At 59.2% G+C, this 25,802-nt stretch overlaps 1 protein-coding gene and 1 long non-coding RNA gene across 9 annotated transcripts; one reads left to right on the plus strand and one right to left on the minus strand.

Annotated features, from left to right (window-relative positions):
* Positions 1-2,957: 2,957 nt before the first annotated feature.
* On the plus strand, positions 2,958-24,844 carry Cd6 (CD6 molecule). 8 transcript variants are annotated; one of them, XM_063228189.1, is made up of 13 exons: positions 2,958-3,151; positions 16,238-16,303; positions 16,653-16,973; positions 17,422-17,733; positions 18,113-18,415; positions 19,258-19,323; positions 20,916-21,086; positions 21,370-21,471; positions 21,578-21,688; positions 22,501-22,572; positions 22,765-22,989; positions 23,229-23,330; positions 23,593-24,844. In XM_063228189.1, exons 1-13 carry the CDS (start codon positions 3,091-3,093, stop codon positions 23,652-23,654), a joined length of 1,974 nt encoding a protein of 657 aa, XP_063084259.1. In that variant the 5' UTR covers positions 2,958-3,090; the 3' UTR covers positions 23,655-24,844. The 8 variants fall into 8 exon arrangements, with proteins under 8 accessions (XP_063084259.1, XP_063084260.1, XP_063084258.1 ...); XM_063228188.1 differs by having other exon boundaries at positions 2,959-3,151; positions 23,530-24,844; XM_013148408.2 differs by having other exon boundaries at positions 2,960-3,151; positions 20,916-21,050; positions 23,530-24,844.
* LOC134470987 (uncharacterized) lies at positions 13,189-14,756 on the minus strand. The gene is made up of 3 exons (XR_010040280.1): positions 14,683-14,756; positions 14,286-14,525; positions 13,189-14,091 (listed from the first exon to the last, which is right to left on the minus strand). It is a non-coding gene; the product is annotated as an uncharacterized LOC134470987 (long non-coding RNA).
* Positions 24,845-25,802: the final 958 nt, after the last annotated feature.

Raw genomic sequence — 25,802 nt, forward strand, 5'->3', positions numbered from 1 at the left:
GGCAGAGGGGTTCGTCTCAGCACCCACTTTCAGTCCCTGGCCCCACCCAGAAGCGCTGGGCCCAGAGGCTGGTGGAGGAGAAGGAGAAGGTGCTCAGCCCACCGTGGCCAGGAAGCAGAGAGAAGGATGGGGGAGCTCTCTCTCTCTCTCTCTCTCTCTCTCTCTCTCTCTCTCTCTCTCTGCCTGCCTGCCTGTGTGTTTGTCTGGCTCTCAGCTCTGGAGGTCCAGGAAGCGCAATGCTGAGGGCCTGGAATCTTGCTAGGTTACAGCATGGTGGATGGAAGGGGTCATACGGTGACAGCCAGGCAGCAGGAGAGCACAGCTGTCTGCAGCACTGGAGATGGCAGCACTGAGAAGTCAGCTGCCGGCTGCTTCGAGTCCATCCATGATCCAGGCTCCGTGGCCAGAATCGCATGGGACAGGGCTTGGTCATCACTGTGCAGGAGCTGAGAAGCTTCCTTTGCCTTCTAGAACCTCAACTGAACATGCGCAAATCCTTGTCCCATCCTCCTGGTCTTTGCTCCTGCGCTACCTTCTGGATAAAGTCCTCAGAGGAAACATTCAGTTCCTAATTCTCTCTCCAGCTGTGTTAATCTGATGTTTAATCTGTCAGTGCTCTCTGTTTCTCTCTGTCACCCTCTCTGTCATTTATTTTTGGCAATGGAAATTGAATCCAGCGTCTTTACACTGAGCCATATTCCTTGTCATTTTAAATTTTGCTTTATTTTGAGACCAAGTCTTACTGGGTCACCGAATTACCCGGACTGGGTTTGAAATTTGTGGTCATTCCTCCAGCGCCCCCAGTCTCAGTAGAAGAGATTCTACTTTCAAAGAGTACATTTCTCATTTATACAATGACTACCTGATTTTGTTCCCCAACTCCCGCTGGTCATTTTTAATAGTCTTTTGTTCCGGGGCTGGGGATTTAGCTCAGCGGCACAAGCACCTGCCTTGCAAGCAAGGCTGTCATGAGTTCGATCCCTGGTACCGATAAAAAGGAAAAAGACAAAAAAAAAAAAAATAGTCTCTTGTTCCTTAGTTGCACCTTCAATAACAACTTCTATTTCTTCCAGCCTCTAAGACACCTGTACTTTATGCTGAATGTACCTTGGTTCCCGTAAGGCCTGGGTCACCTGGCAGCAGACGATGCCCTTACGCGCAGTGCTCACGTCCTATGTCTTGTGATTACTCTTTTCACGTGAGCTCCTGTTCCTTGCAGCTTCCTGTGGGAAGTGAGAGGCCCAAGCTCGAGGCGAGTTACTCCAGAAAGGCTTTTTCCGATTGTTAGGGGAACCCAACCACAGCCCTCGGGTCTGAGCGGAGTCCCTCTTCCTGCCATGCCTGGACCCCTGCTGCAGATACTTGGTCCTGACTCTGTATGTTGGTGAGTTTCCCTCCCATTGCCCGCTTTCTGTGCTCATGACTCTGTGAAGGCCCCACAGCCTGCAGACAGTGAGCCTGGGCTTTGCCCCACTCAGGTTTGTTCTGTGGTCAGCCTGTGCTGCTTCTCCTCCTCCTCCTGTCTTCGCTCTCATTTGCCATGTGCTTGGGAGAACCTGGCTTCTCTGTCCCCAACTCTACTGTCTCAGAGCCGGAGGTGCGCCCCCTTGTGGGCTCTCGTGCACTGCGGGCTGAGGCCCAGAGGCAGCAGGGCTGGAGTTCAAGTGCCCAGGGCTGAGCTCATCACCCACTGGGCTCAGGCTGGGCCACCTCCACTCCTCTGCTGCTCTTCCTAACCTCTGGCAACTTTGCTTCCTTTCTTGCCACTTCCAGCATGCTGTGTGTGTGTGTGTGTGTGTGTGTGTGTGTCTCTTTGAGACAGGGTTTCGCTATGCAGTTCATGCACATGGCCTTGAACTCACTTGGTAGCCCAGGCTGGCCTCGAACTCAGCAATTCTCCTGCCTCAGTGTCCCAAGTGCTAGGATCACAGGCCTGCACCACCACACCTGACAACATGCATTTTAAAGAATGGTGTGAAATACGGGACAAAACACCAGAGGACCAGAACTGGAGGAGAGAGGTGGATTTTGCTTCCAGCTTCAGAGCTTCTGGTCTGGACCAGCTGCTCCGCGGCTGGGCAGGTGGCCAGCAGAGCAGGGCATTGGCTAGGACTGCAGACCAAGGTGCTTACCGCACAGCAGAGGGACAGAGAGAGCTGCAGGCCGGTGTTGGCTGCTTCCTTTTCCTCCTGCTTTTTCCCCATATTCCCCAATCCCCCCGAAACACTGTGTCACATGGCTGAGCCCACACATTCACCTGTGCCGCCACGAATCTCCACCAGGAGGCAGCCTTAGCTGCTGCGCTGGACACCCCCCCACACCCCCACCAGGGCTGTGAGGGGTTCCCAGGGCTCCCAAACCTGCCCCCCTTATCACGTCCCCTAGCTGGGTCAGGCAGGAGAAACAAGGCTGTGGAGGTGAGAGGGAGACAGGCCAGGGGAGCCATGGGTAGGTCCGAGGTGGGGCTCCCAGTATGGGCTCCAGGGTACTCTTTGGACAGTCTAGCTACGTCCCCTATTTACTTGGCACCCGCTGTGTGCACACGGGAGGACGGTGGCCAGTTAGACTCGCTTCCACCTGTCGCTTAGCGTCTCCTTCTCCTGCCCCCCAGAAATCCAGCTTGTCTTAGTTCCCAGAGGGCACCGCAGTTCTATCACACGTGGTGGTTCCCACTTCTCGGTCCCAGTGCCCTGCTCCTCACGCTGACCTCTGCTGACAGCATCTGCACCCCGAATCCTCAGCACGGGGCAGCGCCTTGCTGCCCTCTCCTCCCCAGAGGCCCCCGCGGGCTGTGCTGTGCTGTGCTGGGAAGAAGACTGGGCCCCCTTCGGGCCTGGGGGGCAGACACACTAGTGACACAGCCGCTGGGGCTCCCCCCACATCCCTGTAGCAGCACCCCGCTTCCTGGAGACCAAAACCACAAGCAGCACGTAGAGGGTGAGGTGCTCGTGGGCTGGGCTGGGCTTGGTTGCCTGTGTGTGGGAGCCAGCGGCAGACACGAAGAGGAGCAGGTGGCCCACAGCACTCAGGCCACATCCACACCAGCCTTGGATGGCACTGCCCACAACCCAGCACGCGTAGCCGTCGGAGATGGCGTCCGCCATGTGGCTCTTCCTCGGCCTTGCTGGGTGGCTGACGGCAGCACTCTCAGGTACCCTCTGTCCCTGCCTGCCGCTGAGCCGGGGGCCAGGCCCTGGGCTCTGGCCCATGTGGTCACTCTTGTCGATTTTTCAGTCCTGACACTGCTGGGGCCTGGGAGGCCTTGGGTGTGATGGCATCGCGGCTGTCCCCAGAGAGGCCTCATGTGACAGGGATGATGGAGCAGCATGTTCTGTCGCAGAGTGGGCCCTGGAGCTGGACTCTGGAGGCACAGCCCTCACTCACGGGTGAATGGGCATCCGATCCCCTATTTCTCACTCCTGGCAGGAAGGAACCTCCTTCTAGATAGGACCATGACAAGATCAAAGCTGAGCTTAGGGGTTCACAGGGGACCCAGGGGCTCCCAACAGCCGTCACTGTGGCCAGGGTCCTGGGCACAGACTGCTGGGTAGTTTGGGGCACAGACCACGGGGAGCGACCTGAGAAGCCCGGCCTGGCCTTTCCAAGGCTCTCACACTGGGTAGGAAGCTGGGATGAACCAGTGCTCTGGGCCTGGTGGGGTCCCCTGTGCAGAGCTAGGCAGGCGTGGACTGCCAGTGGCCTCTGTCTATATCCGTTGGCTCCAGGCACTGAGCTCACCCCAGCTCAGGGCTGTGTGGATCACCGTGGTCCCCAGGCCTGGACTCCAGTTTTTCTGAGCTCAGGTCCTCTGAGCTCAGGTGAGGGATGGGGCCCCCCCATCTCCCCAGCAGTGTCTGTCTCATCCCACGCATCCCCATTCCCTGGCTCCTGCGTGGTTTTCAAGCTGTGTTGGTGTCAGCTGACTGACTGTTTCCTAACATAGGCTCAGTTAGTGAAGGAAACTTTCCGTCAGAGCTGTCACTGGCTGTTGATGAAAGGCAGAGGGGGGAGCCTGGGAAAGAACATCTGGGCCCAAGGCATGCAAGGCTCCAGGGCCATGGGCCCCAAGTCCAGGAGGCCCGTGCCCTGCTCCAGGGGAAACGTGGAGGTAGAGCAGATAGCAGGTCTGGGGCAGGGCTTCCTCCCCGACCTTGCGGGAGTGGGGAGCGACTCCTCTCTGTGTGAACCAAGGGACTGCCTCTTGAAACTCCAAGGGTCACCGAGGGAGAGGTCGGGGGTCACTAAGGAGAAGGAAGGAAGGGTTTTGCAGGCAGAGGGGAAGTGGCCCTAGAGCAGCCCATGTCCCTTCCCCAGCTGAGTGTGGCTCCTCACGCCTGCCCCTCGCTGCACACCCTCATAGGGCTGGCAGCCTAGACCTTAGGCAGCGCCTCTGCTTGGGAGGCCTTGGCTGCGTCCCAGGCTCTGGTGGCCCGTTCAAATCGTGGGTGGTAGGGCTGAGATACTAGAGCCTTACGTTAGCGGCTGGTGCTCCTGGAGGCTTGGGGCATTCGAGCTGCAGCTCTGTCCCTCAGTTTCCTAAGATTGGCTCCCTGGGGGTGAAGGGCAGAAGGGCCAAGCTGGAAGCCCTAGATGGGAGGCCTGGTGGGATCCCACCTCTGAGCCTTTCCTACCGGTGGTCTCCAGGCCTGAAACCCCAGTCCTACCTGTACTGTGGCTGGGAGGTCCCTCAAGGGCTGCTTTTGAATGCTAGAAAGGCAGTTTGGGTAACTTGGAAACAGTACTATTTCAGGCTTGCCTAGCTTGTGAAAGCCCATGGGTTCTGTCCCACTCCCCAAAGACACTCATTTCATGTCCGTAATTAAAAACTTAAAGTACCTGCTGCTCCACTGACTTGTGAATTCCACATGCAAATCACCCAGTGTGTTTGCTTTCAGTCCTGGCATTGAGCCCAAAGGTCTCTGCCCCTGAGGGCTACATCCCCGGCCTTATTTTTTATTTTGAGACTGGGCCTCACTGTGCTGCTCCAACCCACCGGCCTCAGCCTCCCAAATAGCTCCCTGCACTGTGCAGGCCTGATTCACAATACCCAGCCAAGCCCAGTAATTTAACAGTGACTTTCGGGAACCTTCGATTAACATTTGACCCAATTGAGACGAATGGAGGACACTTCCATAAATAACCAATGCCCTAAGACTTGTAGCTAATTAGGTGCCTCAGGCCCAGGGCATTAGAAATGGGGTGGTTCATTTCAAGGCACAGAAAATATAAAACACATCAGGCCGTGGAGATGGGTTTCCAGGGGAGTGTGGCATCTCATTAATGCGTTGAGCATGTGTCATGGGCTGAAGTCACGATATTGTGGGTATGTGGGTGAATTTTACTATTGCAATAGAGTTTACTGCTCCTTTTGACTTTAAATGTGGCTGTCTGAAGACTGGCAATCACACATGTGGCTTGCATGACATTCTTGTGGGTCAGCACTGTGGCTCGTAGCCTATGCTGCACCCCCACGTCCGAGGAATCCCGTATTTGTGGGCAATGGAGCCCAGGTGCCATGCATGGCAGGGGAAGGCCTAGCACTGAGTCCTTGTCCAGTCCTGGGAACCCACTTTAGTACAGAATAGCAAGCAAAGCCTTGCCCAGGATTTTGGAGGATGCTTTCAACACACACAAGGCGCCTCTTTGGCTCTTCACGTTCTGGTAACATCTATGGGCGCCATGGTTCACCTGAAATTTGCCCCGAAGCCAATCACCCCACACCACTGAGAAATCTCATGGCTGCCCACTCTGAAGCCTGTAGGATGAGGCTCGGACACACTGGGGCTTCCATCTGTCATGTCAGGTGCTTTCGGGGTGCAAGGCCCTTACTCAGGAGAAAGTCCCCAGGCTGCCACTGCCAGGGACATGGCCATCCTGAGCATGCAAGGGTTTCCCATGGTGATGGCCCAAGCGGACCTCGGCCCATTCACCACAATCTAAGAAGCGATCGTCCTGTGACGCACCCATCTCTCCTTCCGTCTGACCAGTTACTGGGGTCTGGGGGATGCCAGCCTGGTCTCAGGCTCCTGCCCTTCATTGGGGACATCAGTTGTGATGAATCACATGCACTCCATGTCGCATTCTTCCCAGTCACAGCTGGTAGCCACGCAGCGATGCAGGGCCAACTTCTGCCCGGCTCTGGCTTCTGTGGCCGTCGGGCTTTAGGTCAGTGATAGACGGGGATGGTGCATGGCCACTGAAGCAGTGCCTGTTCCGGGGTGACACTGAGGGAGGCTGCACCCTCAGCAAGACCTAGGTGGCCCCCGAGGGGTCCCTGCAGCTCACGGCCTCTCCTTCAGTGAGGGCATCTTTTGTTTCATTTTCTTTTTGTGGCAGTGAGGATGGAAACTGGGGTGCTCTGCCACTGAGCTCCATCCCAGCACTTTTTATTTTTGAGGCAGGGTCTCACTAAGTTGCCCAAGCTGGCCTCAACCCTGTGATCCTCTTGCCTCAGCCTCCCAAGTCACTGGGATTACATGTGGTGCTACCACACGTGCTTAGAGAGGCCTTCAGTAATGATTGCACCGGCCCCGATTTCTAAGAGGAAAGCTGAGGTATTCAGCAGGTCTCGGAGGATGATGTGGAGACTCAGGGACCAGGCTTCTCGCTGGGTCTTGGAGGAATAAGCTGGTGGCCAGCTGAGGCTTTGGGACAGGAGCTACTGAATGTCCGGAAGGGCCTAGTACTGGGCCACCCTGCTCCAGCCTCGGCCCTGGACACAAAGCCACCAATGACCAGGCCGATCTCAGCTTCTGGTTCAGTGGTGCACAGCCATGCAGTGTGGACCTCACTGGCCTTGGCTGGGGCTCTGAGTGAGGAGCTCTCACGTGGGAGGAAAGGCTTTGTACAGCAGGAAAGCGTGGCCAGGATACAATGCAAAAATGAGCACAGCACAACCAGAGCCTGGCCCTAGCTGCAGCCAGATGCCATAAGACAGCCTGAATGACAGAGGCCCTCAGGCCCAGCTGAGGACACCTCTGCTCCAAGCACTCAGAGATAGGACTGTGACTTGCTGAGTGTGGTGGTACATGCCTGTCATCTCAGCACTCAGGAGGCTGAGGCAGAGGATTGTCATGAGTTCGAGGCCAGACTGGGCTACAGTTAATTCAGGGCCTGCCTGAACTACATGCCTTGTCTCTAGACTGAGCTGGGGAAGCCGCCTGCCCAGGCCTAGGGCATCATGGAGGCGACAGTCTCAGACTGGGTGGCCCCTGAAGCCCCTGCTATCCCTGGCAATCCCTGCTATTCCTGAATCCATGTCCCCCCTGTTCCACTCTGGGAAACTGAGTCCCTGTGACTTGAGGAAGAGGAGGAGTCTGGGGTTGGGGGGAAAAGGGCGCTGATACTTAGAGTCAGCTCTGGTCCTCTCCAAGGGTAAACTCAGCAAGGTGCTTCTTTTCTCTGGATCTAATTTCTCTGATTTGTCTCTGGAAAAATACTTTTTTTTCCTTTTTTTTTTTTTTGTGTTGTGCTACTGGGGATTGACCTCAAGGCTTTCACACTGAGCTACAGACCCCTGTCCCTTTTATTTTTTATTTTGACACTGTTTTATTAAGTTGTAAAGTTGCCCAGGCTAGGCCTAAACTTGAGATCCTCCTTCCTCAGCCTCTCAGAGTGCTAGGATGACAGGTATGTACCACCAGGCCCAGCAAAACGGTTAAATTATTATTTTTTAGGTCTTTTTTGTTTTTATCGGTACCAAGGATCGAACTCACGACTGCCTGCTTGCAAATCAGGCGCTTATGCCGCTGAGCTAAATCCCCAGCCCCAAAATGGTTAAATTAAACACTCAGGACTCAGCCTACAGATCCTGGACTTTGAGAATGTCCTGGAGCCTCACGGGCATGAGGACAGACTGGCAGGTGGAGCATCCACCCCAGGCAGGCCCAGGATCGCAGGCCCAGTGGGGATGAAGGTGAAGCAGAGGCTCTGTTCCAGCTCCGCTTGGCCACGACCCTTGAGTCTGTGCTGCACACTGGGACATCACACGGCACTCCAAGCAGGGATATGGATTTGGACAAAGTTTCTCAATGCCCCAGCCAAGTGCAGGGCTCGGACACTGTGTGTGCAGGCAGAGGCCGTGGTAGCAGAACACATTCATGCTCACAGCACCCAGGCATAGATGAGGAACCGGGTCCAGCAAGGCAACAGTGGGCGAGCGAGGGCCTGGCTCCAGGCTGGGGCCCTTTGTCCTGACACCACGGAGTGTGGGCATAGCGGGTTGGGCCCTGCAACAGCAGAGGCCAAGGGCACTGCCCTCTTCCAACAACCAGCACTGCAATCCCGAGAATGTAGGTGGGATGAGGCCTCCTCCGTGCATTTGCTTGGCCCCTCCAAGGGTGCCAGGCACCTGGGCCTTGTGTGCAGCTGGCGGGCAGGGGTTGGCCCTGCAATCTTTGGTCCTTGGTTGCGCAAAGGTCTTTTATGCCAGCAGCTTCCCTTCCCGGGAGCTGTGGGATCAGCAACCCCAGACGCTCCGGATACCAGTGGCAGCGGCTGGCCAACTTCTGCCATCCTTGGTTTTCTCTAAATGTCTGTCGCTGTCGCTCTTCCTGAACTTCCCGGAGGAGCGAGGAAAAGGCCCCTTCCTCCTGATCAAGGCAGTGTGTTTTGGTTTTTAAAGAATCTTTTGACCTGACCAGAGGATTCAACATGGGGACAAATCCCCAATCACACACGAGCAGGCCGTCTGCTGGCTCTGTTCGGGTTTGACTGGTTGTTTCGGCCACAGCCTTGAAACCGAAAGAGAATCTGCTCAGCGCAGTGTGTGTCCTTCTCCTGTCCCTGCCCCTCTCCAGCCCCAGGGAGTCCTTGGGTGACTTCTTCATGGTGACCTTGATCCTGACTCAGGCAGGATGGCTACTCTGTGGATAGCCCCTCGCCGTTTGTGGGTGAAAGCTCTCCATGAGATGGGGTCCTGCCTCTTCCTGCAGGCACGTGGCACCCGGATATGTATCCTCCTTGCTCAGCCCCTGCTGGTGGTGCACAATGCTCAGTCCCATCGCTGGTGGGACATCTTGGGTCTCAGGCCGAGGTGTGGTCCTCTGGGTTTCTCCTTGTCTCCTTGCTTGCTGACCCACATCTTCGAGGACACATAAATATTCCGGTCTCCTCACACCTCCGCCTGCTAGTTGTGACACTAGGGCCGATCTTTCCCGGATAAGGGTGGCCTGATGGTGACGTTAGAGCCCTGTCAAACATGGCTAGGTCCACTGCTACCAACTTGTCATTCCTTGATGTCTCAGGGCATCGAAGGTGGCTGGTGGGGATCAGGCCGCCTCGCTCAGCCCTGGATTTGGGGGTTTGGCTCTGCTGTGCTCTGCCACCTCGGCCACTTCTGCCCCTGCTGTCATGTGACTACACTCTGAGGTTGAGTCTCTGTGACTGGGTGGGGGCTCTGCAGCCACAGATAGCTGGAATCCTCAAGGAGCCCAGGAGCTAAAGGGGGACACAGGCTAAGACCAAACTGTGACAAAAAGCTCAAAGTTATCCTTCTTTACAGCAGAGTAGTACCCCACTGTGTGTAAATACATTTCTTTATCCATTCTTTTGGTGATGGACATCCAGGCTGCTTCCAAGGCTTAGCTCCTATCGACCATCGTGCTCTGTAGACCTGAGTGGGTATGGATCGCTGGGGTTTGAGGCCTTTGACTCTTTTGGAAGAGGCCTGTCAAGGGAAGACTGAAACCTAGTAAGTCTGTTTAAATCCAAAATGTTCTGTCAGAACCGCTGTCTCCAGCCGGTACCACTCAGTACCAGACAGATCCAACCCACAGAGATGGCACAGAGCTTACTCGGTGGCCTTTCAGAGCCAGGCAGGGAACTGAGCCCGCACCCTCCCAGAGCGCAGGGACTCAGGGCTGCGCAGGCCGCAGCTGTCTCCCTCTAGACCCTGGGGCTTTGGTCTATGACTACCCCAGTACACTGCACACAGCCAGGCATGGGAAGCGGGGGCAGAGGGGGGAGGAATCTGCAGAGGGGACAGTGGGGAGCCAGGAAAGTACCCTTGACTTCCTTACAGGGAAACAGGCTGTTGCATAGCCAGACAGCTGAGAGCACGTGCCAGGGCAATGTCATTGGGTACATGGTGGGCATTCAGATGCCCCTTCTAGGGCCTACTTTAGCTCCTGGACCCTCACTGCCGGTCCCAGTGGCCATGAGCTGCTGCCAGCCCCACTGGTGATGGCACGAGGCAGCCCTGTGTACCAGGGGACCCTGCAGAGCTGGCCAGCTTCCCTTGGGGCCTGGTCTCCTGGACTAGGAGGAGGGGAACACAGGCACCGAGCCTGGTGGGCCCGGCCGGTCCTGATGCCTAGGACCCGGTGCTGCTGGCTCTGCTCAGAGATGAGCCCTGACTGAGAAGCAAGCAGGGACAGGAAGGGGTCTTGCCCACGGCCACACCCCAGAAAGGAAGGAGGAAGCCAAGTGCCCACCCACGTGTTTGGTTCCAACTTGAAAGCTGCTGCTTCCTGAGACCTGGAGGCCGGGCTCCTCAGAGGCCACCTAGGAATGAGACTCTTGAGGGACCGGGCTGCCTCTTGTTCCACTCACCATCAGAAGCCTTAAGGAGACTGAGAGGGTGGGCATGAAAGGCTGGAGGCCTTGGGAGCTAAGTCCTGACTGCAGCCCGTGGCCCCCAACCCAAGCTCAGTTCGGGGGCTGGAGTGCGTTTACCTCACCCTCATGCTGCCAAGAATGCAGTGGAGCAGTGGGGGTGGAGACCAGCCTTTCAGAGCAACTTCTGCTGCCATGGCAACCACAGTCCCCCTCCTTCCAGAGCCCTAGGACTCAAGCAGTCCAGAGAGGGCTGAGAAGACAGAAGGGCAAGGAGGAGGCTGGTGACCCCAAGTGCAGACAGGAGGGCGTCCCACACCGCGGTGGGATGTGCCATCACAGGGGGCCTCTCAGGGGCCTGGTGTCACCACTCGTGCACCCTTCAGCTTGCCGAGTGCCCCCCAGGGAGCTGAGTCCCCAGCTCAGGGCCACACGGCAGGAGCCAGCTGGACTCGGTTCTCCAGCTGGACGGGGCCTATCTCCCTGATGCCCCTCCTACTTCCTCCTGCATTTCAGGGAACAGGCCGGTGGTCGGTCCCCGGCGGGAGGAGAGACGGGGGTGTCACAGTAATGGCACTCAGGGCTGGGGGTAGCACCTTCGGAAGGAGCTCAGCCCTGGCCTGGTCACCAACCTAGGGCAGCCCGACAGTCTGTTTAAACCCTAGCTCCATCAGGCTCTGCCGTGACATCTCCAGCGATGCCAACCCTCCCTAGGCCTCAGTTTCCCCACCTTGGGGGTTGCTGTAGGATTGAAATCTGATGTGGCTTCTAAGGAAAGGCTTGGTGTGCGGAAGAAATGGAGTCAGCTCCATGGCTGGGCTCCATGCCAGGTCCCAGGCATGGAACGGGCATCCCAGGGTGATGGGCATTGGGTGGGGTGCCCCTCAGTGTGGCCCCCTCATTCCCACATCCTGAGCTCTGAATTTAACTCCCTTGGTGGGGAGTAGAACACCAGTTGCTCAGGTGTCCCTCTGTGGCTGGGACCCTGGGCCCAGGGCCAAACCCAAGGTCCTGCGCATGCTGGAGGAGCGCCTCACCTCGACTGGCACTCCCAGGCCCTGTGCTTTTAGATTTTCTAGTTGCCACATAATGAAAGCAAAAGGAGGCTGGATATGGTGCATGCTTGTAATCCCAGCACTGTAGGAGGCTGAGGCAGGAGGATCACAAGCTCAAGCCCAGACCAGGCAAGTTATTGAGACCCTGTTTCAAAATATAAAGGGCTGCAGATGTAGCTCCATGTGAAGGCCCTGGGTTCAGTTCTCAGGACAAAACACGAAAAATGTGGCATGGTGATGGCACCCACTTGTAATCCTGGCACTTTAGGAGGCTGAGGCTGAGGCAGGATGATCACAAATCTGAGCCCAGTCTGGGAAACTTAGGGAAACCTGATTTCAAAACTGAAATGAAAGGGCTGGGATGTAGCTCAGGGGTAGAGGCCCTGGCTAGTGTGTGGGAGACCCTGAGTCCTCAGGCTTCCGGAGCTAGGCTGCACAGGTTCAAATCTCACCTCTACTACTGTCCACCCGGGCACCTGTTTGATCTGTGCTTCTGTCTCAGTGGTTATGCTGGTGTCCACCTCCCCGCAACAGCAGCAGCTGCACCCACAGGGTACATAGCCTGCACTCGGCAGAGGCTCTCTCCTGTAGTCAAAGAACACAGGTGCTTCGAGGTGGATCGGCTCGTCCAGTAACTCCTCTGTCAGGGAGACAAGGAGCCCTCAGAGGGCAGGGCCCTGTCCCACCACAAGTGCATCAAGGCATCACCCCAGGTCCCTCCACCGGGACCCCAAGAAAGCAGGCATTTTCTGGGGAGCAGACGCCTGACATTCCAGTTGCAGGAGGCCCCTGTTCCTTCCCCAGCAGGGACATAGCATAAACTGTCCTGGCCCCTGGGAGCGGAAGTGCGTGGCTGAATTCACCACCTGCCCCTGCAGGAACAAGCCTGTATAATTATTTGGAAATTTTTTACTTTTTGTTTTTTTGAGACAGGGTCTCACTGCTTAGTCTGAGCTGGTCTTGAACTCTCGGCATTCTCCTGCCTCAGCCTCCCAAGTGCTAGGATTGCAGGTGTGTGCTACCACGTGCTGTTGAAGGTGTTTGACTTTGATGCAGAACCTGTGGGAAATTTAGGACACAAAAGCTGACAGGAGGCTGGAACATCCGCCGCACACGCTTGTGCTTTCTCCACATTTCTTGCTGCAGCGCCGCTCCGGGCTGGGCCCTGGACAGACCCAACCCTGCCTGGGAGTGCTGGGCACCCAGCCTGACCCGTGGCCTTGCTGGGCAGGCCACAGAGTCCCTGCCACAGCAGCAGCACCACCAGCGGCATGGCCAAGTTACAGGGGCGACCTCTGACCGCTTCTGCCCGCCCCGTGCGGCCGACGTCCCCATCATCAAAGCTGGAGCACATGGGGCGTGCCGTGCCCAACCTGCTCCCTCCGGAGCGTCTGGCCGACCCCAGCGTGCACAGCTTGGCACGTGCTTCATTCTGAGTGTGTTTGCAAGGCTGTCTTGTTTGGCTTTGTTCTCACTCTGAGAACCGGCGTGGCAAGAAGCTTCTGTCCCTGGCAGCCTCTCCTTTCACAGCCCGTTGCAGCCCCTGGGGCCTTGCGGTGTAGCGAAACATCACCTCGTCTCACCTCCCCACAAGCCTGCAGCGGGATGCGCTAGTCCCCGGCGCCAGGGCTCTGCCCGTGTCACGCAGTGCGCTGAGCTTGGCTGCCATCACCCCGCACCGTTCCGAGGCACGGACCCCGACCTCCGGACTGTGCCACATGCAGCCTTGTTTCTCATCTTTTTTATTACCACTTTGAGATGCAGACTTGCTAAACTGTCCTTGAGGATGCGACCCTTGTGCCTCAGCCTCCCGAGTATCGGGGAGCATAGCTGTGTGGCCCCTTGCTGGGCCACTTCCCTAGGGTGGATTCTCAGCGGTGGGAACGCTGGGTCCCACCTCGAGGCTGGCAGCACAAGCTGGCTGCTTCCCCATGTGTCGCCAGCCAGGGCCACACCGCCCTCCACGTGCAGCCCCTTCTGCAGATCCCCAGCCTCCCCGCACTCCTGACGAGCTCCATCTCCTGGGCTGTGTGCTGGGGTGCCCACCACTGCTGCCTCAGGCCTAGGACAGCCCCTGTGACCTCCATGGGGCCCTCGCTGTCCTCCAGGACCTCTGTCACCTCAGCCCGGGGCCTGGCTGAAACAGACAGGACAGGAACCATCTTCGTGCATCTTTCTTTCTCTTTCTACTTTTTCGCGGTGCTGGGGTTGAACCCCGGCCGGGCTGGGACCCGTGACCCTCCCGCCTCAGCCCCTACAGAGCCTCATTTCCTCAGACTCTGCCCCCGTAGCCTCTCGGGGGGCCCCAGTTTCTCCTCTGCTCTGGGCTCCTCCACGCGGCTCCCTCTGGGGTCAATCTTAGACGAATCTTCCACGGTTCTGGCTCCTGGGGCCACTGCTGGACGGACGAATGGATAGACAGATGGGAATGTGGTCTCCCTCCTGGTGGGCAGAGCGCCCCCGCCATGTGGCCTGAAGTGACCTGGTTCCCACAAGACAGAGACTCCTGTAATCCTCTCCTTTCCCATGCCCTCCCATCCTCCTGCCAAAGCCCGGCCCCTGCAGATGGCGCCTCCCCCCCTAACGGGATGCAGCCCGGGACACAGCCCCCGGTGCAGGGCTCAGCGCTGCCATTGGTTTCAGAGAGCACCATCGAGGCCAGTTACACTCCGGCACCTCCAGGCCTCGCGGGGCTGCACAGGCGCCTGCTTCTGTCCTTCTGTCCGTGGAGCCGTGTGGCAGATGAAACCTCCTTTCATTGCATTTTCTTCTGCATGCTTTGCTTTCTGGACCCGACACGAAAACTGCTCCCAGGAACCTGGGCCAGCGTCTTGCTAGGGAAGGGCAGTGCCAGGCCACATGGGGTGACCTCTCTGGGCATCTATGGGGCAGAACTCATCCCATCTGCAGAGTTCACTGTGGAAAAATGGAGGGAAACATTTCCCACACAGGCGTTGGGCAAACTCACAGCGGGGCAAAGGCTGCTCCTTAGATGACCGTCACAGCTGGACAGGGGAACCAGTCACGTGCCCAGTGCCAGTGTGACGCACCCACACCCTGGGGACCCTCAGACCTTGCGGCAGGGGTACCAGACAGCTCCTGCTGGTGGCTTCCACAGCACAGAAATCCAAGAGCACAGATCCAGGCTCCTTTCCTAGGACAGGGACAGAAGTATGTAACACCAAAACAAAACCCTTGAACATTGGCAAGTTCAATAAACTGACTTGTTGATGGTAGTCCTTGGGGCTGGCAGCTTTCTGCTCACTCTTCCAGTCATTCAGTCAATCAACAAACACTATTGAGTACCTCTGCGAACATACTGTCAGTCCTGACTACTAGGATTTTCCTATTTGGTGGGAAATATGTGTGACTTTATGCAAGGGAAAGTGGTGCCCCAAAGTCAAAGAGCTACAGGGTAGAACTGAGCTACAGCCCCCCTATCTACTCAGCCACACACACCCCCACACACGCACACAGAGCAGCCAGTGCCCTACCCCCTCCACTCCCCCACAAACCTCACAGGTGCAGAGGGCCATTACCATGGTAACAGGGATCCTGCAGCCCGCCCTCGCAGCATCTGAAATCTCACCCTGAGCATCACATTGTAGCCAGCGTGGGCTCTGCATCTGAGTCACTTCCTCTCAGGCGTGTGCACACATGTGCCGTACCAGTCTGTGTGCACCACCCCTGGCCAGCTGGTCTGGGCTCCAGCTCCCGCTCAGCAAGACCTGCCCGATTCTGGCCCTGCCACGGCTGCTGCTGGGGCCCAGAGCCTCGTAGGAAGGGGACCTAAGTGCAGAAGGATAGGAAGTCAGGGCCTCACTCATGACAACAAGGTGGCCCCTGCCCCAGCCCACTTGCATGCTTGCAAACCAGCCTGGACCCACTGCCATGGGACATATCGAGCCCTGGCTCCCAGGGGCTGGGGAGAGCTGAGCTATGACCTCCCAGCTCTGGGAAACCAGACCTGCATGGCCAGTGTGGGAAGCGAAGGCCTTTGGGTCAGGGCAGCCGGAGCACAGGCACCTGGACACTGCCCTCCTCCCTCTAACCTTCCCACCAGGCCCCTCAGCCTCTGGATCCACGAGCTCCTCCTTGGAGCAGAGGGGCCAGTGATTCTAGAGGACAGAAGGACCCCATCTGGCATGGGCAGTCACCTCTATCCTTTCAGCAAATGCATCCCCACCTCACTGTCGTAAATGGTGAAATGGACTGCGGAGAGGAGAAGTTGCTTCTTCCTCTCGCAGCTGGACCGATGCTCTCCTGGTCCCCAGCCAGCGAGTCCTACCCGTCCCACAGTGTGGCACGACATTTTCAAGCAGTGTCTTTCCTAGACCTCCCAACTTTCCGGCTTCCTGGGTCCCCTCACTTCGGCCTCACTGACCTTACCCAAGGGTCAGGACTGCAGAAAAAAATTAAGTCATTGGTCTGCCGTGGCACAGCCACTTGGTGGGTCAGGTCGAGGAGCGAAGGACCTGCCACTCCATGGTGTGTGACTTGCCCTGCCATGGAGGTGCCAGCCATACCCCAAGCTGAGGACCGCATCTTTCCAAAGCAAGGCTCCCCACAACACCTCCGGGACCCCAGGCCTGAGCCTGCTCACCCCAGCTGCTGCTGCTTCCTTTCAGGTCTGAGCCTCCCAACTACTGCTACGCCCGGTCAGCACAATGTGAGCATCAAGGCCCTGAAGCCAGGTGAGCGGCCCTCCTGCTGGGTCTCTGGATGGCACGGGGCAGTGGACGGTGAGGTAGCCGGGCTCCTCTCTTCCTGGTCCAGGGCCCAAGTTCCCATCAGAATCCCTGGGGAACTGAGCTGGGAAGTGGCCAGAGGTAGTCCTCGAGAAAGGGCAAGCGAGGCCCCTCTCACCCTGGCTGAACCTATCCTGGCCTCTGCTCACTCTTGGGTGCTTTCTTCTGACTGGAAAGGGAACCAGAAGGTCAGTCCTATAGCCCGTCTCTCGTAGTCCCATTTTGCAGGCTGGAAGGTTCAGGTCTAGGGCAGGAAACGGGTGGCCAGGGCCATCAGCCTGCCCTCTCCCTACAGGTTTCAGGGTGCGCTTGGCCAACCGGAGCAGTAGCTGCCGCGGGGAGGTGGAGGTCCAGCTTGGTGCCCTCTGGGCACCAGCCTGCGGGGTACCATGGGACTACCAGGCTGCAGAGGCCGTGTGCCGTGCACTGGGCTGCGGCAGTGCGGAGCTGACCCTCGAGCCAGAGCCTGCAACCCCTGTGGGCAACGCCAGCACCTCTAACACCACGCGTGGACGCGCACTTGCTGTCCACTGCCGCGGCCCTGCATGGGGGCTCTGTGAGGTGAAGGAGGATGCATGTAGAGGTGATGCTGGGCCAGCCAGGGTCATCTGTGCAGGTATGAGAGACCCTTGTGACCCCAGACCCAGGCTCCGGACCTTTGACCCTGGGCAGCCTGGGCTCCCACTACACATGCATGCACACACGCATGCACTCCGAGCCCCACAGATGCTCGGCCCCACCCCTGTGAATCTGCCCTGGACCCTTCCCTTATCGATTGCCAGGGTGCCCATCCTTGCAGCCCTAGCTCTACTTATGCCTGTGAGCTGGGACCCCCACCCGGCCCTCACCCCAGATCCCAACCCCAACACCCACCCACCACACGTGGTGTCCACAAGCTCACAAGACTTAGAGAACTCACCCATCTCCAAGCCCCGCCCATCAAGCCCAGGGCCCGCCCACTTCTCCTCCACCCTCCCCCATACCCTCATCCCAGCCCCACGCGCACCCTGGCCCCACCTTCAGCACCCAATCCAGCGTGGACTCCACCTCACGTCCCTCTGCAGATCCCCCCGCCCTGCGACTGGTGGGCGGCACCAGCCCGTGCGCTGGCCGTGTGGAGATGCTGGAGCGCGGAGTGTGGGGCACCGTGTGTGACGACGCGTGGGACCTGGAGGACGCGCATGTGGTGTGCAGGCAGCTGGGCTGTGGCTGGGCAGTGGAGGCGGTGCCCGGGCTGCGCTTCCCTGCGGGCAGGGGCCTCATCCACCGCAACACGGTGAACTGCACGGGCGATGAGGAGCACCTCTGGGACTGTGAGAGCCAGCCTGGTGATGGCTACTGTGGCCACAAGGAAGACGCGGGCGTCGTGTGCTCAGGTCAGCGGGCTGGGGCTCGGGGGTTCTACAGGCTCATAGGCCCTATCTGGGGGAGGGCTGGTCCCCTTCCTCCAACCCTTCTTTGGGTGGGCCACTGGCTGAACGGGAGCTGCGGGACTGGGATGTCCAGGTGAGACCAGGTGGTCCTGGCCCAGCCTGAGCTCCTCGTAAATGTGCAGGGCATTAAATGCCAACACTGACCAGCGGCCAAATCTGAGCTGCTGGGGTTCAACACCACCCTAGGGCTCCAGGGTCCTGGGTCCCCGGCAGGGTTGTCCAAGCAGGTGGGCAAGTGGAGTAGAGACACAGACGCCCAAGGGGGTTCCGGGCCCTGCACCTGGGGTCCTGACCTCACAGAGCCCTGCCCCTCTATCCCAAGAGCACCAGTCCTGGCGCCTGACTGGGGGTTCAGACCGCTGCGAGGGGCAGGTGGAGGTGCACTTCCGCGGGGTGTGGAGCACTGTATGTGACAGCCAGTGGTACCAGCCGGAGGCCGACGTGCTGTGCAGGGCCCTGGGCTGCGGATGCATGGCGGACCGGCCCCCCGGGCAGCCGCACTCGCTGCCCGGCAGGATGTTCTACTCCTGTGAGGGAGACGAAGCCACGCCCTTCCTCTGCACTTGGAGGTTCAACAACTCCAACCTGTGCAGCCAGTCTCGGGCAGCCAGGGTGATCTGCTCAGGTACCCGGACCCCTGGTCCCCGGGCTGGGACCCCAGGCCCTCTGACTGTCAGGCTGAGGGTGGACCCTGCCCTCCTCGTGCCAGAGGAGAGCTGGACAGGGCATCGGCAGAGGTTCTGCTCAACCCCAGGTGGTGTGCTCAGTGCAGGGATAACGCCCCTGTCCCTTTGTGGGGCTGGGGTCCCAGAAAGACTGCAGCACAAGGGGGCCCTGCTAGGACACTAGTGCCCTGTGCCCAGGGTGGTGCCAGTTGGCTTTGCCCCAGACGTGTGGTGTGCACAAGGTCTCCCTGCCTCCCACACAGGGTGGCGCTGACAGCAAGCCAGGTGTTATGGGGGGGGTGCGGAAGCCCAGGTGCTGTTGGAGCCCCAGGTGGGCTTCAGCCTGTGGTATTCCAGGTATTCAGAGATACCAGCTGTGGCTCTGATGGTTACCCTGAGCCAACACAGCGTGTGCCCCCATGGAGACCTGGGTCTAAGCTGGCTCTGCTGTTTACAATGGGAGGCTCAGGACAGTCCCAGAATGTGTGGCCAGGAACTCAGCTCACATCTGCCAGACGGGTGGGCTTGCCGTCCCATGGGCAGACAGGAGGGGGACCAGCCCTTGACCCTTCCCTGAGGCCCAGCAGCCACCCAGAAGTGCAGATAAGAGAGAGAATCCTTCTACCAGGTCACCTCCTAATGGAGGCATCCAGCCCAGAACCTTGAGCTCTAGGGGGCAGGGCCTTCCCGAGCCTAGTGCCCCAATTCTGGACCACCTACCAGTCCTGCTGGGCTCCTGGAACCAGGCTTGGCACATGTAGGTGTTCATGAGTATGTGGGTGAACAGGGTGCTTCCTCACAGGTTCCCGGACACTGTACAACCTGTCCGCATCTCCAGTCCCCTCCAGCATTCAGCCGGGGACTGTAGGTGAGTGTTGCTTCCCTCAGAAGCCAGGATGGGCATGTGTGCGTGCACATGTGTGCACATGCACGTGCCTGCCCAAAGGAGGACCTGTGGTGTCCCCGCCCTCTCTAGCCAATGGCTCTGCTCAGGGCTCTCTGAGGCCTCCAGCTCCCTCATGACCCATGGGCCACAGCTCCAAGGGTGTTCTCCCCTGGCAGGCAGGGGCAGAATGGCACAGGGCTGCTAAAGCAGGTGGGGGTGCCTGGCAGCAGCTGCTGTGCTCCTAAAGTCTGGCTGCTGTCCTTTCCCATGCTCCCCCTCTAGGAGCCACATGGTGAGGGCTCCTGAGACCCCGACCCCAAGGCTGGGGCTTGGGTGCTGGACCCCACATCTATGGCTCTGCTCCAGGGCTGAGGCTCTGGCCCAAGCTGTGCCCCTCACTGAAGTTAGTAGGGAATTAGTGCCTCGTCCCTCTGATACTCAGAGTGGCTGCTGAGGTTGTGGGGTGGGAGCTGAGGTGTCTTGGGAAGGGACAGGGTGAGCACCTGCAGGACCAGAAGCCCCCGCAGCTCCTCCTTGGGCAGAGTAGGGACTGGCAACCCCGCCTGCCTCTCTTGTACTTCGGGCTGCTGAGTACCCATGCTACCTGGGCTGCTCTCTGCAGAGGAACAGAGGATGGGAGGTCATCCCTGCCCCTCCTGGTCCCAACCCACACACCGGGATGCCTGCCTTTGACCAGCAGGGAACCCCATGTCTCCATCATCTCTTCCTGCTGCGCTCAGTGGGGATGAGGGGCAGGGCAGCCATCCTGGGTACAGCTGCTCTGCCTTCTGGGACAGCTCCAAAGGGAGGATGGAGAGAGCAAGGTGCCTGAAGGCTGTACTCCCCCAAGTTCCTGCCGTTTGCTGATGTCCCTGTAGACAGGGCCCCAGGACCTGTGACGCTGCTGTCACCTTGGCTTCCCAGGACCAAATGCCAGGCATGAGGTGGTACTGTGCTCAGTGAGCATCTGTTGAGCAAGTCTTAGCCACCTCCCTGCTGCGGGGACATAATACTCAACTCCGCAAAGCAGAGGATGAGAGGGTTACTTTAGGGCATGGATTTTGGGGGATTTGGTCAACCGTCAGCTGGCTCCAGGCAGGAAGGTGCCATGGAGGGGCCTGGCGGAGGAGAGCTGCTTGAGGCATGGGGAACAGGAAGCCAAGAGAGGGACAGGGTTGGGAGGGAGACAGACACTTCCAGGCCACCCCTGAGCAACCAGCCCACCTGCTGGGGCAGCCATCAGCCTCCCAAGGCTTAGTCACCTTCTGGGAGCCAATAGGGACTCAGATCCCTGGGGGACAGAACAGAACAGAGCAGTGCTGAAGGCTGGCTGGGAGAGAGCCCCACTGTGGTAACCAGCAGGAGATTCACTTAGTCATTTACTCCCCTAACACCCGCATACGGAGCACTTGCTGTGCACCCTGCATCGGGAACATATGGGGGGGGGAGTGCAGGGAGGAGTTGTGGAGGGGAAGAGGGAGCCGATAGGCTGTGGAGAGGGCGGGGTGGCAGGAGGAAGGGTGAAGAGACACTTGTGTCCGCCCCTTTTCCCCTGAACTGGCCCTTGTTTCCAGGTTCCTCAGTGCCGGTGGAGACCGAGAAGTCTCGGGAGCTGCTGCTCCTGGTGCCCAGCCTGGTCCTGGGGATCCTTCTCCTTGGCGCGCTGGTCACCATCGCTGTCATCCTCCTGAGGGTCAAGGGGAAATACGGTGGGCGCACAGTTGGGGCGCAGGCAGAACCTGAAGGTGCTCTGGCCCTGGGGCAGGGAGGCTTTTTCTGGTGTGCCCTGTGGGAGTGGGCACAGCACTGTGGCTCCTGGGAGGGTCAGACCATGTGTGTGTACGCATGTATACGTGTGCGTGCGTGCGTGCGTGCGTGCGTGCGTGCGTGTGTGTGTGTGTGTGTGTGTGTGTGTGGTGTGTGCATTCATGTGTGTCGGAGATGGGGACTGGCTGAGGCCAAAACCCAGCAGGTCAGAAATGGGCAAAAGCCTGGCCTCATAGACACCCTGCCTGTCCCCGCCTCCAGCCCTCCCCGTGGCCAGGAACCACCAGCACCTCCTGCCCTCCGCCACACCAGCAGGGAGCAATAGCTACCACGTGGTTCCCATCACTGTTCCTAAAGAGGAAGGTAGGACAGGAGTGTGGCCTGGTTTTCTATACTCAAGGGCGATGGGCTGGCCGTGCTGCCCTCTGCTGCTTCACTGTGGCCCCAGCCTGCTCTGGTCTCGCCCCAGCACCCCCACCACCGGCCCTGCCCCCCGAGGCCTTAGACTCAGACTCTGGTTCGGACTATGAGCACTATGACTTCAGCGCCCAGCCACCCGTGGCCCTGACCACCTTCTACAGTGAGTGCGGTGCTTCGGGACCCGGGGGCGTTTCCACTGGGACCCTGTCTGTGTGTCTGTCTGCCAGTGGTTATGGTCACCAGGCCCAGACACACCTGAAAGCCCTGTCTCTGTCCCATGCACACGTACCTTTGTGCCCATGTTCCCACCTGACCCCAGGCCCCCATCACCACAGCCGCTCTTGCTACCCCGGGATAGGACAGGCAGGCAGATGGGATCCCGACAGTGAAGCCAGTGTAGGACTTCAGCGGAGACCTTGAAGGACAGAGTCTCTAGAAGCGGAAGGCCAGGCTCATTCTCCCTGCTGCTGGGGAGTCCCTGAGATGTCTCCCTGGTCCATGTGGTCCCAGATGGCTCATCCGGGACCCCAGCGCAGACCCATGGGCCAGAGGGATGGCAGGGCAGCTGCGGTCCAGCTGCTGGCTCGGGGCATGCATGGGGGGCGAAGGGCTGTACTCCTGCCACCTCTTGAGCTGGAGTTTGGGAGCCAGCTTGGGGGACAGGGTGTCCTCGAGCCCCGAGATTTCCTGAGCTGTCCCAAGGTGTCCGGGGTGTGGGCTCAGCTCCTCAGCGCTAGCCCCAGGTCCTCCAGGCTCTGCAGGTCTCTGTTCAGAGGCTGGAGCTGCAGTCATGCAGATTCCTGTCTTCCACCTGGGAGCTCCCAAGGAATACACAGCACCTACTCTCAGGGCCCAGGAGAGAAGTGGACTCACAAGGCCCCAGGCATCTGACCAGAAGCAGCATCCGTGCCGTGGTGCCTGGGCCTGGTGGAGCACTGTGTCCCCTCCACACTCTGCCTCCACCTCTTGCAGATTCCCAGCGGCACCGGGTCATGGAGGAAGAGGCCCAGCAGAGCCGGTTCCAGATGCCACCCTTGGAGGAAGGCGAGTCAGTGTGAGGGGGGTGTGGAGTTGTGGAGGGAACAGGATATCGGCCCTGGTCGGTGAGGCCCTGCTATCCTGGAGCTGTTCCGCCTGTCCTCCCCACTCAGCTTCCTGTGGCAGAAAGTCCCTTCTGCAGTCTGACCTTGTGCTGGGCAGCTGCTTTGCGCCTCACCAGCTCCCTTCCTGGCTTAGGACTTGAGGAGCTTCACACTCCTCCCATGCTGGCTGCCCTGCCTGGACCCTGCACCACGGACACTACCCCAAGGGACCCTGGGCGTCCCCAGGGTGGTAGCAGTGGGTCCAGCACATCTTCTGGCGAGGACTACTGCAACAGCCCCAAAAGCAGGCCACCACCGTGGAGCCCCCAGGCATTTTCCCTGGAACTGGCTGGGCCCCCCATGCCTTTACCAGGTGGCGGTGAGTCCGGTGTCCCCTTGCCCTGGTGACCATGTCCCAGAAAGAAATCCCAAGCCCAAGCCCCCTGCTGGGAACAGTCCCAGCCTCGCTGTGTGGCCTGGACCAAGTCACCCCTGATCCACTCTGGGCCTCACGTCCTTGATGTTTAGGCTGAAGCTGGGGCTATCCTGTGACCCGGGGCTCTGATGCTGGCAGTTGTGCCCTGGCTGAGCTGACTGGCTGGTCTGGGGTTTCCGCAGGGGTCCCTGCAGGCGACAGCTCCAGCACCTCGTCTGGGGAGTGGTACCAGAATTTCCAGTCACCGCCCAAGCACCAGCCCACAGAGCAGTTTGAGTGTCCAGGTGCAGGCAGCGGAGGGGTTGGCAGGGGTACAGATGGGCAGTGGGGAGTGACCCTGGAGGTGTCCTCAGCCCTGGGCGGGCAGTGGAGAGCCGGGGGAGGCTGGGGCGGATTCCCTGTGGCAGGCAGGGGTATCTGAATGGGCGCAGCCACAAGGCACAGCTTGGGCTAGACAGCGAGCTCTGCCTGTGTTGTTCACAGGGAGGGATCCCATGATGTCTGGAGAAGCAGGGATGGGGCCCCCTGACCTGAGACTCACCTCAGGTCCTGCTGGCCACCTGTCTGACTCCTCCTACTCCGACTACGATGACATTGGAGCAGCCTAGTGGGGTCCCTGCCGTGTTCCCAGGAGGCCCCCCTACTCCCTCCTCCTCCAGTCCCCTAGATCACCTGAATGGGCTGAGACCTCCCCACGGACAGAAGGATACATGTTGTCCACCAAGACCCAGGCAAGTGGGCTTGGTGGCACACACCTGTGAGCCTCGCACTGGCAGGAGGATTGACCCCAGTTGGAGGCTGAACTGAACTACTCAGGGAAACCCTGTCTTAGCCACACAGGCTGGGCAGGAGTCATGATCCGCTGGGAAGTAAGGAGTTCTGGCTTTCGTGGGGCCCTGTTTGTGCTCTGGAGGTGACCCACACTAGGAAGCTTGGTGACTCCAATGCTGGCCCGCACTTTGCCCAGAAGTTACTGACAGCTGCAAAGCCAGTCAGTGTGTCCCTGGGAGCTTCTGGCACGGGAGAGGCTCATGAAGTTTCTCACTGAACCGCAGCCCAGCTGAGGCAGGAGGGTCTCTGCGGAAATCTCCCTTCCTGACCAACCTGGACTGTGGGCCACGGTGGCCTGAGTGCAGCATGGCCGGGGTCAGGAATCAAGGGGACCTCACCATGCCAGTTGGGCTGCATTGGGTCCCGGCCCTGGCTGAGGAGAGTGAGTGTGTTGTACGTAGGCATCTGGCCCAGCCAGTGGTGTGCACTGCCTCGGACGCACCCCACCCCACGTCCCCCGATGGCCTGGGCATCCACACCCAGCACCCGATTCAGAACTCACTTTGTCTGCAGATCATGAGAACTAGGCCCTGACTCCCTCCCCACTGGTGGGCAGCCCAAGTGCCATGCCACAGCTGCCCCCACCAAGGGCCAGCCTGGGCCCCTGGGTGCTCATTCTGGGGCACAGAGAGACGCGGACACTGGCCAGGGCCTTGGGACCCCCAGCATAGAGCTGTGGGGTGAGCTGCAGCACAGGCCACCCTGGGCGGTGACAGGGGGACGGTGCTGGCGGGCTTCTCCCGAGGTCCTCACAAGGCCGCCTCTGAACCCCACATGCACGCTGTCACTGGCCCAGCCTGGGCTCCAGGCATCCCCTGAACCTCGGCCAGAGCAATCAGTGCTCTGCTGGTCCATTGGAGTCTGGGGCTGAGTGCCACGCAGGCACTGACCTCTGGGGCCCTAGACTCCCCACCTGAAGCCAAGTACCTCTTCTTTCTTCCAATAAACACTCTGCTGACTCCTCTCATTTGTGGACTATCTCATTCTTCAACCTGGAGAGGGCAGGAGCTCGGTGCCCGTGGTTTGTGTGGAAGGGCTGTCTCCCGAGGGCAGAGCCAGAGAGAGAGCAGAGCTCCTGCAGGGGGTGGCAGCTATGGAAAACTCCTCTTCATATGTGCACCCCAAATGCAGCTTCCTCAGGCAACCCCTCCCCTGTCCTGGCCTCTGCAGAGTGGTGGCATCCTGGAAGGACGGGAAGAGCTCCCCACATCCACCCCCAGGCTTCCCAGTGCCAGGCCCTGGCACCCCACTTCCCCACACAGGCCTTGGAGGGCTGCTCTAGAGCACTGTAGACCATGGCAAGCTGTGGTTCACTTTGCTGCCAAGCACATAACCGCCTCACATGCGACTCTGCCATGGTGCTGCAGAGGCCACACCAACAGAGAGGGAGGAGTCACCACTGCCAGAGTATGATGAGGAGGGCGTGACCAAAGAGGGGCTGATTGAACTGGCAAATGAAGGGTGTGTAGGAGTTTGCCAAGTGAGGCAAGTGTGGTCATGTCCCTGCGATCCTGCAAGTGGAGGTGCTGGGTTGGGGAGAGCTCTGGGGGCGACTCAGGCTCAACAGATTTCCCAGGGTGTGGATATCTCTGAGGCACCGGGGTGTCAGGAGCAGCTTCCAGGGCCGAGGGGGAGTCTGGCCAGAGGACGGCCTTAGAAAGTCACCTGCCGTGAAGGGAGGTGGTCAGTGAGAGGTGGCACTGGATCCGGCCCAGGTAGGGGAAGAAATGGGGTCTGTACCTTGCAGGTGACTGTGGTGATGCCGGTGGTGGCTGCACCTGTGCCTCCAGCCATGTGCTGGGCTTTGAGTCCTGAATGGGGGCCACCAAGGCTCCGGCAGCCCCAGGACAGGGTCACCATAGGGACACTGAAGCCAGGAAGGGCCACCTGTCACCTTGGTGGACTCTGGGAGGGGTGGGTCCTCA

This window comes from Cavia porcellus, unplaced genomic scaffold (assembly GCF_034190915.1).
Source record: "Cavia porcellus strain 051 isolate PalLab524CR breed Dunkin Hartley unplaced genomic scaffold, mCavPor4.1 scaffold_17, whole genome shotgun sequence".
Taxonomy (NCBI): Eukaryota; Metazoa; Chordata; class Mammalia; order Rodentia; family Caviidae; genus Cavia; species Cavia porcellus.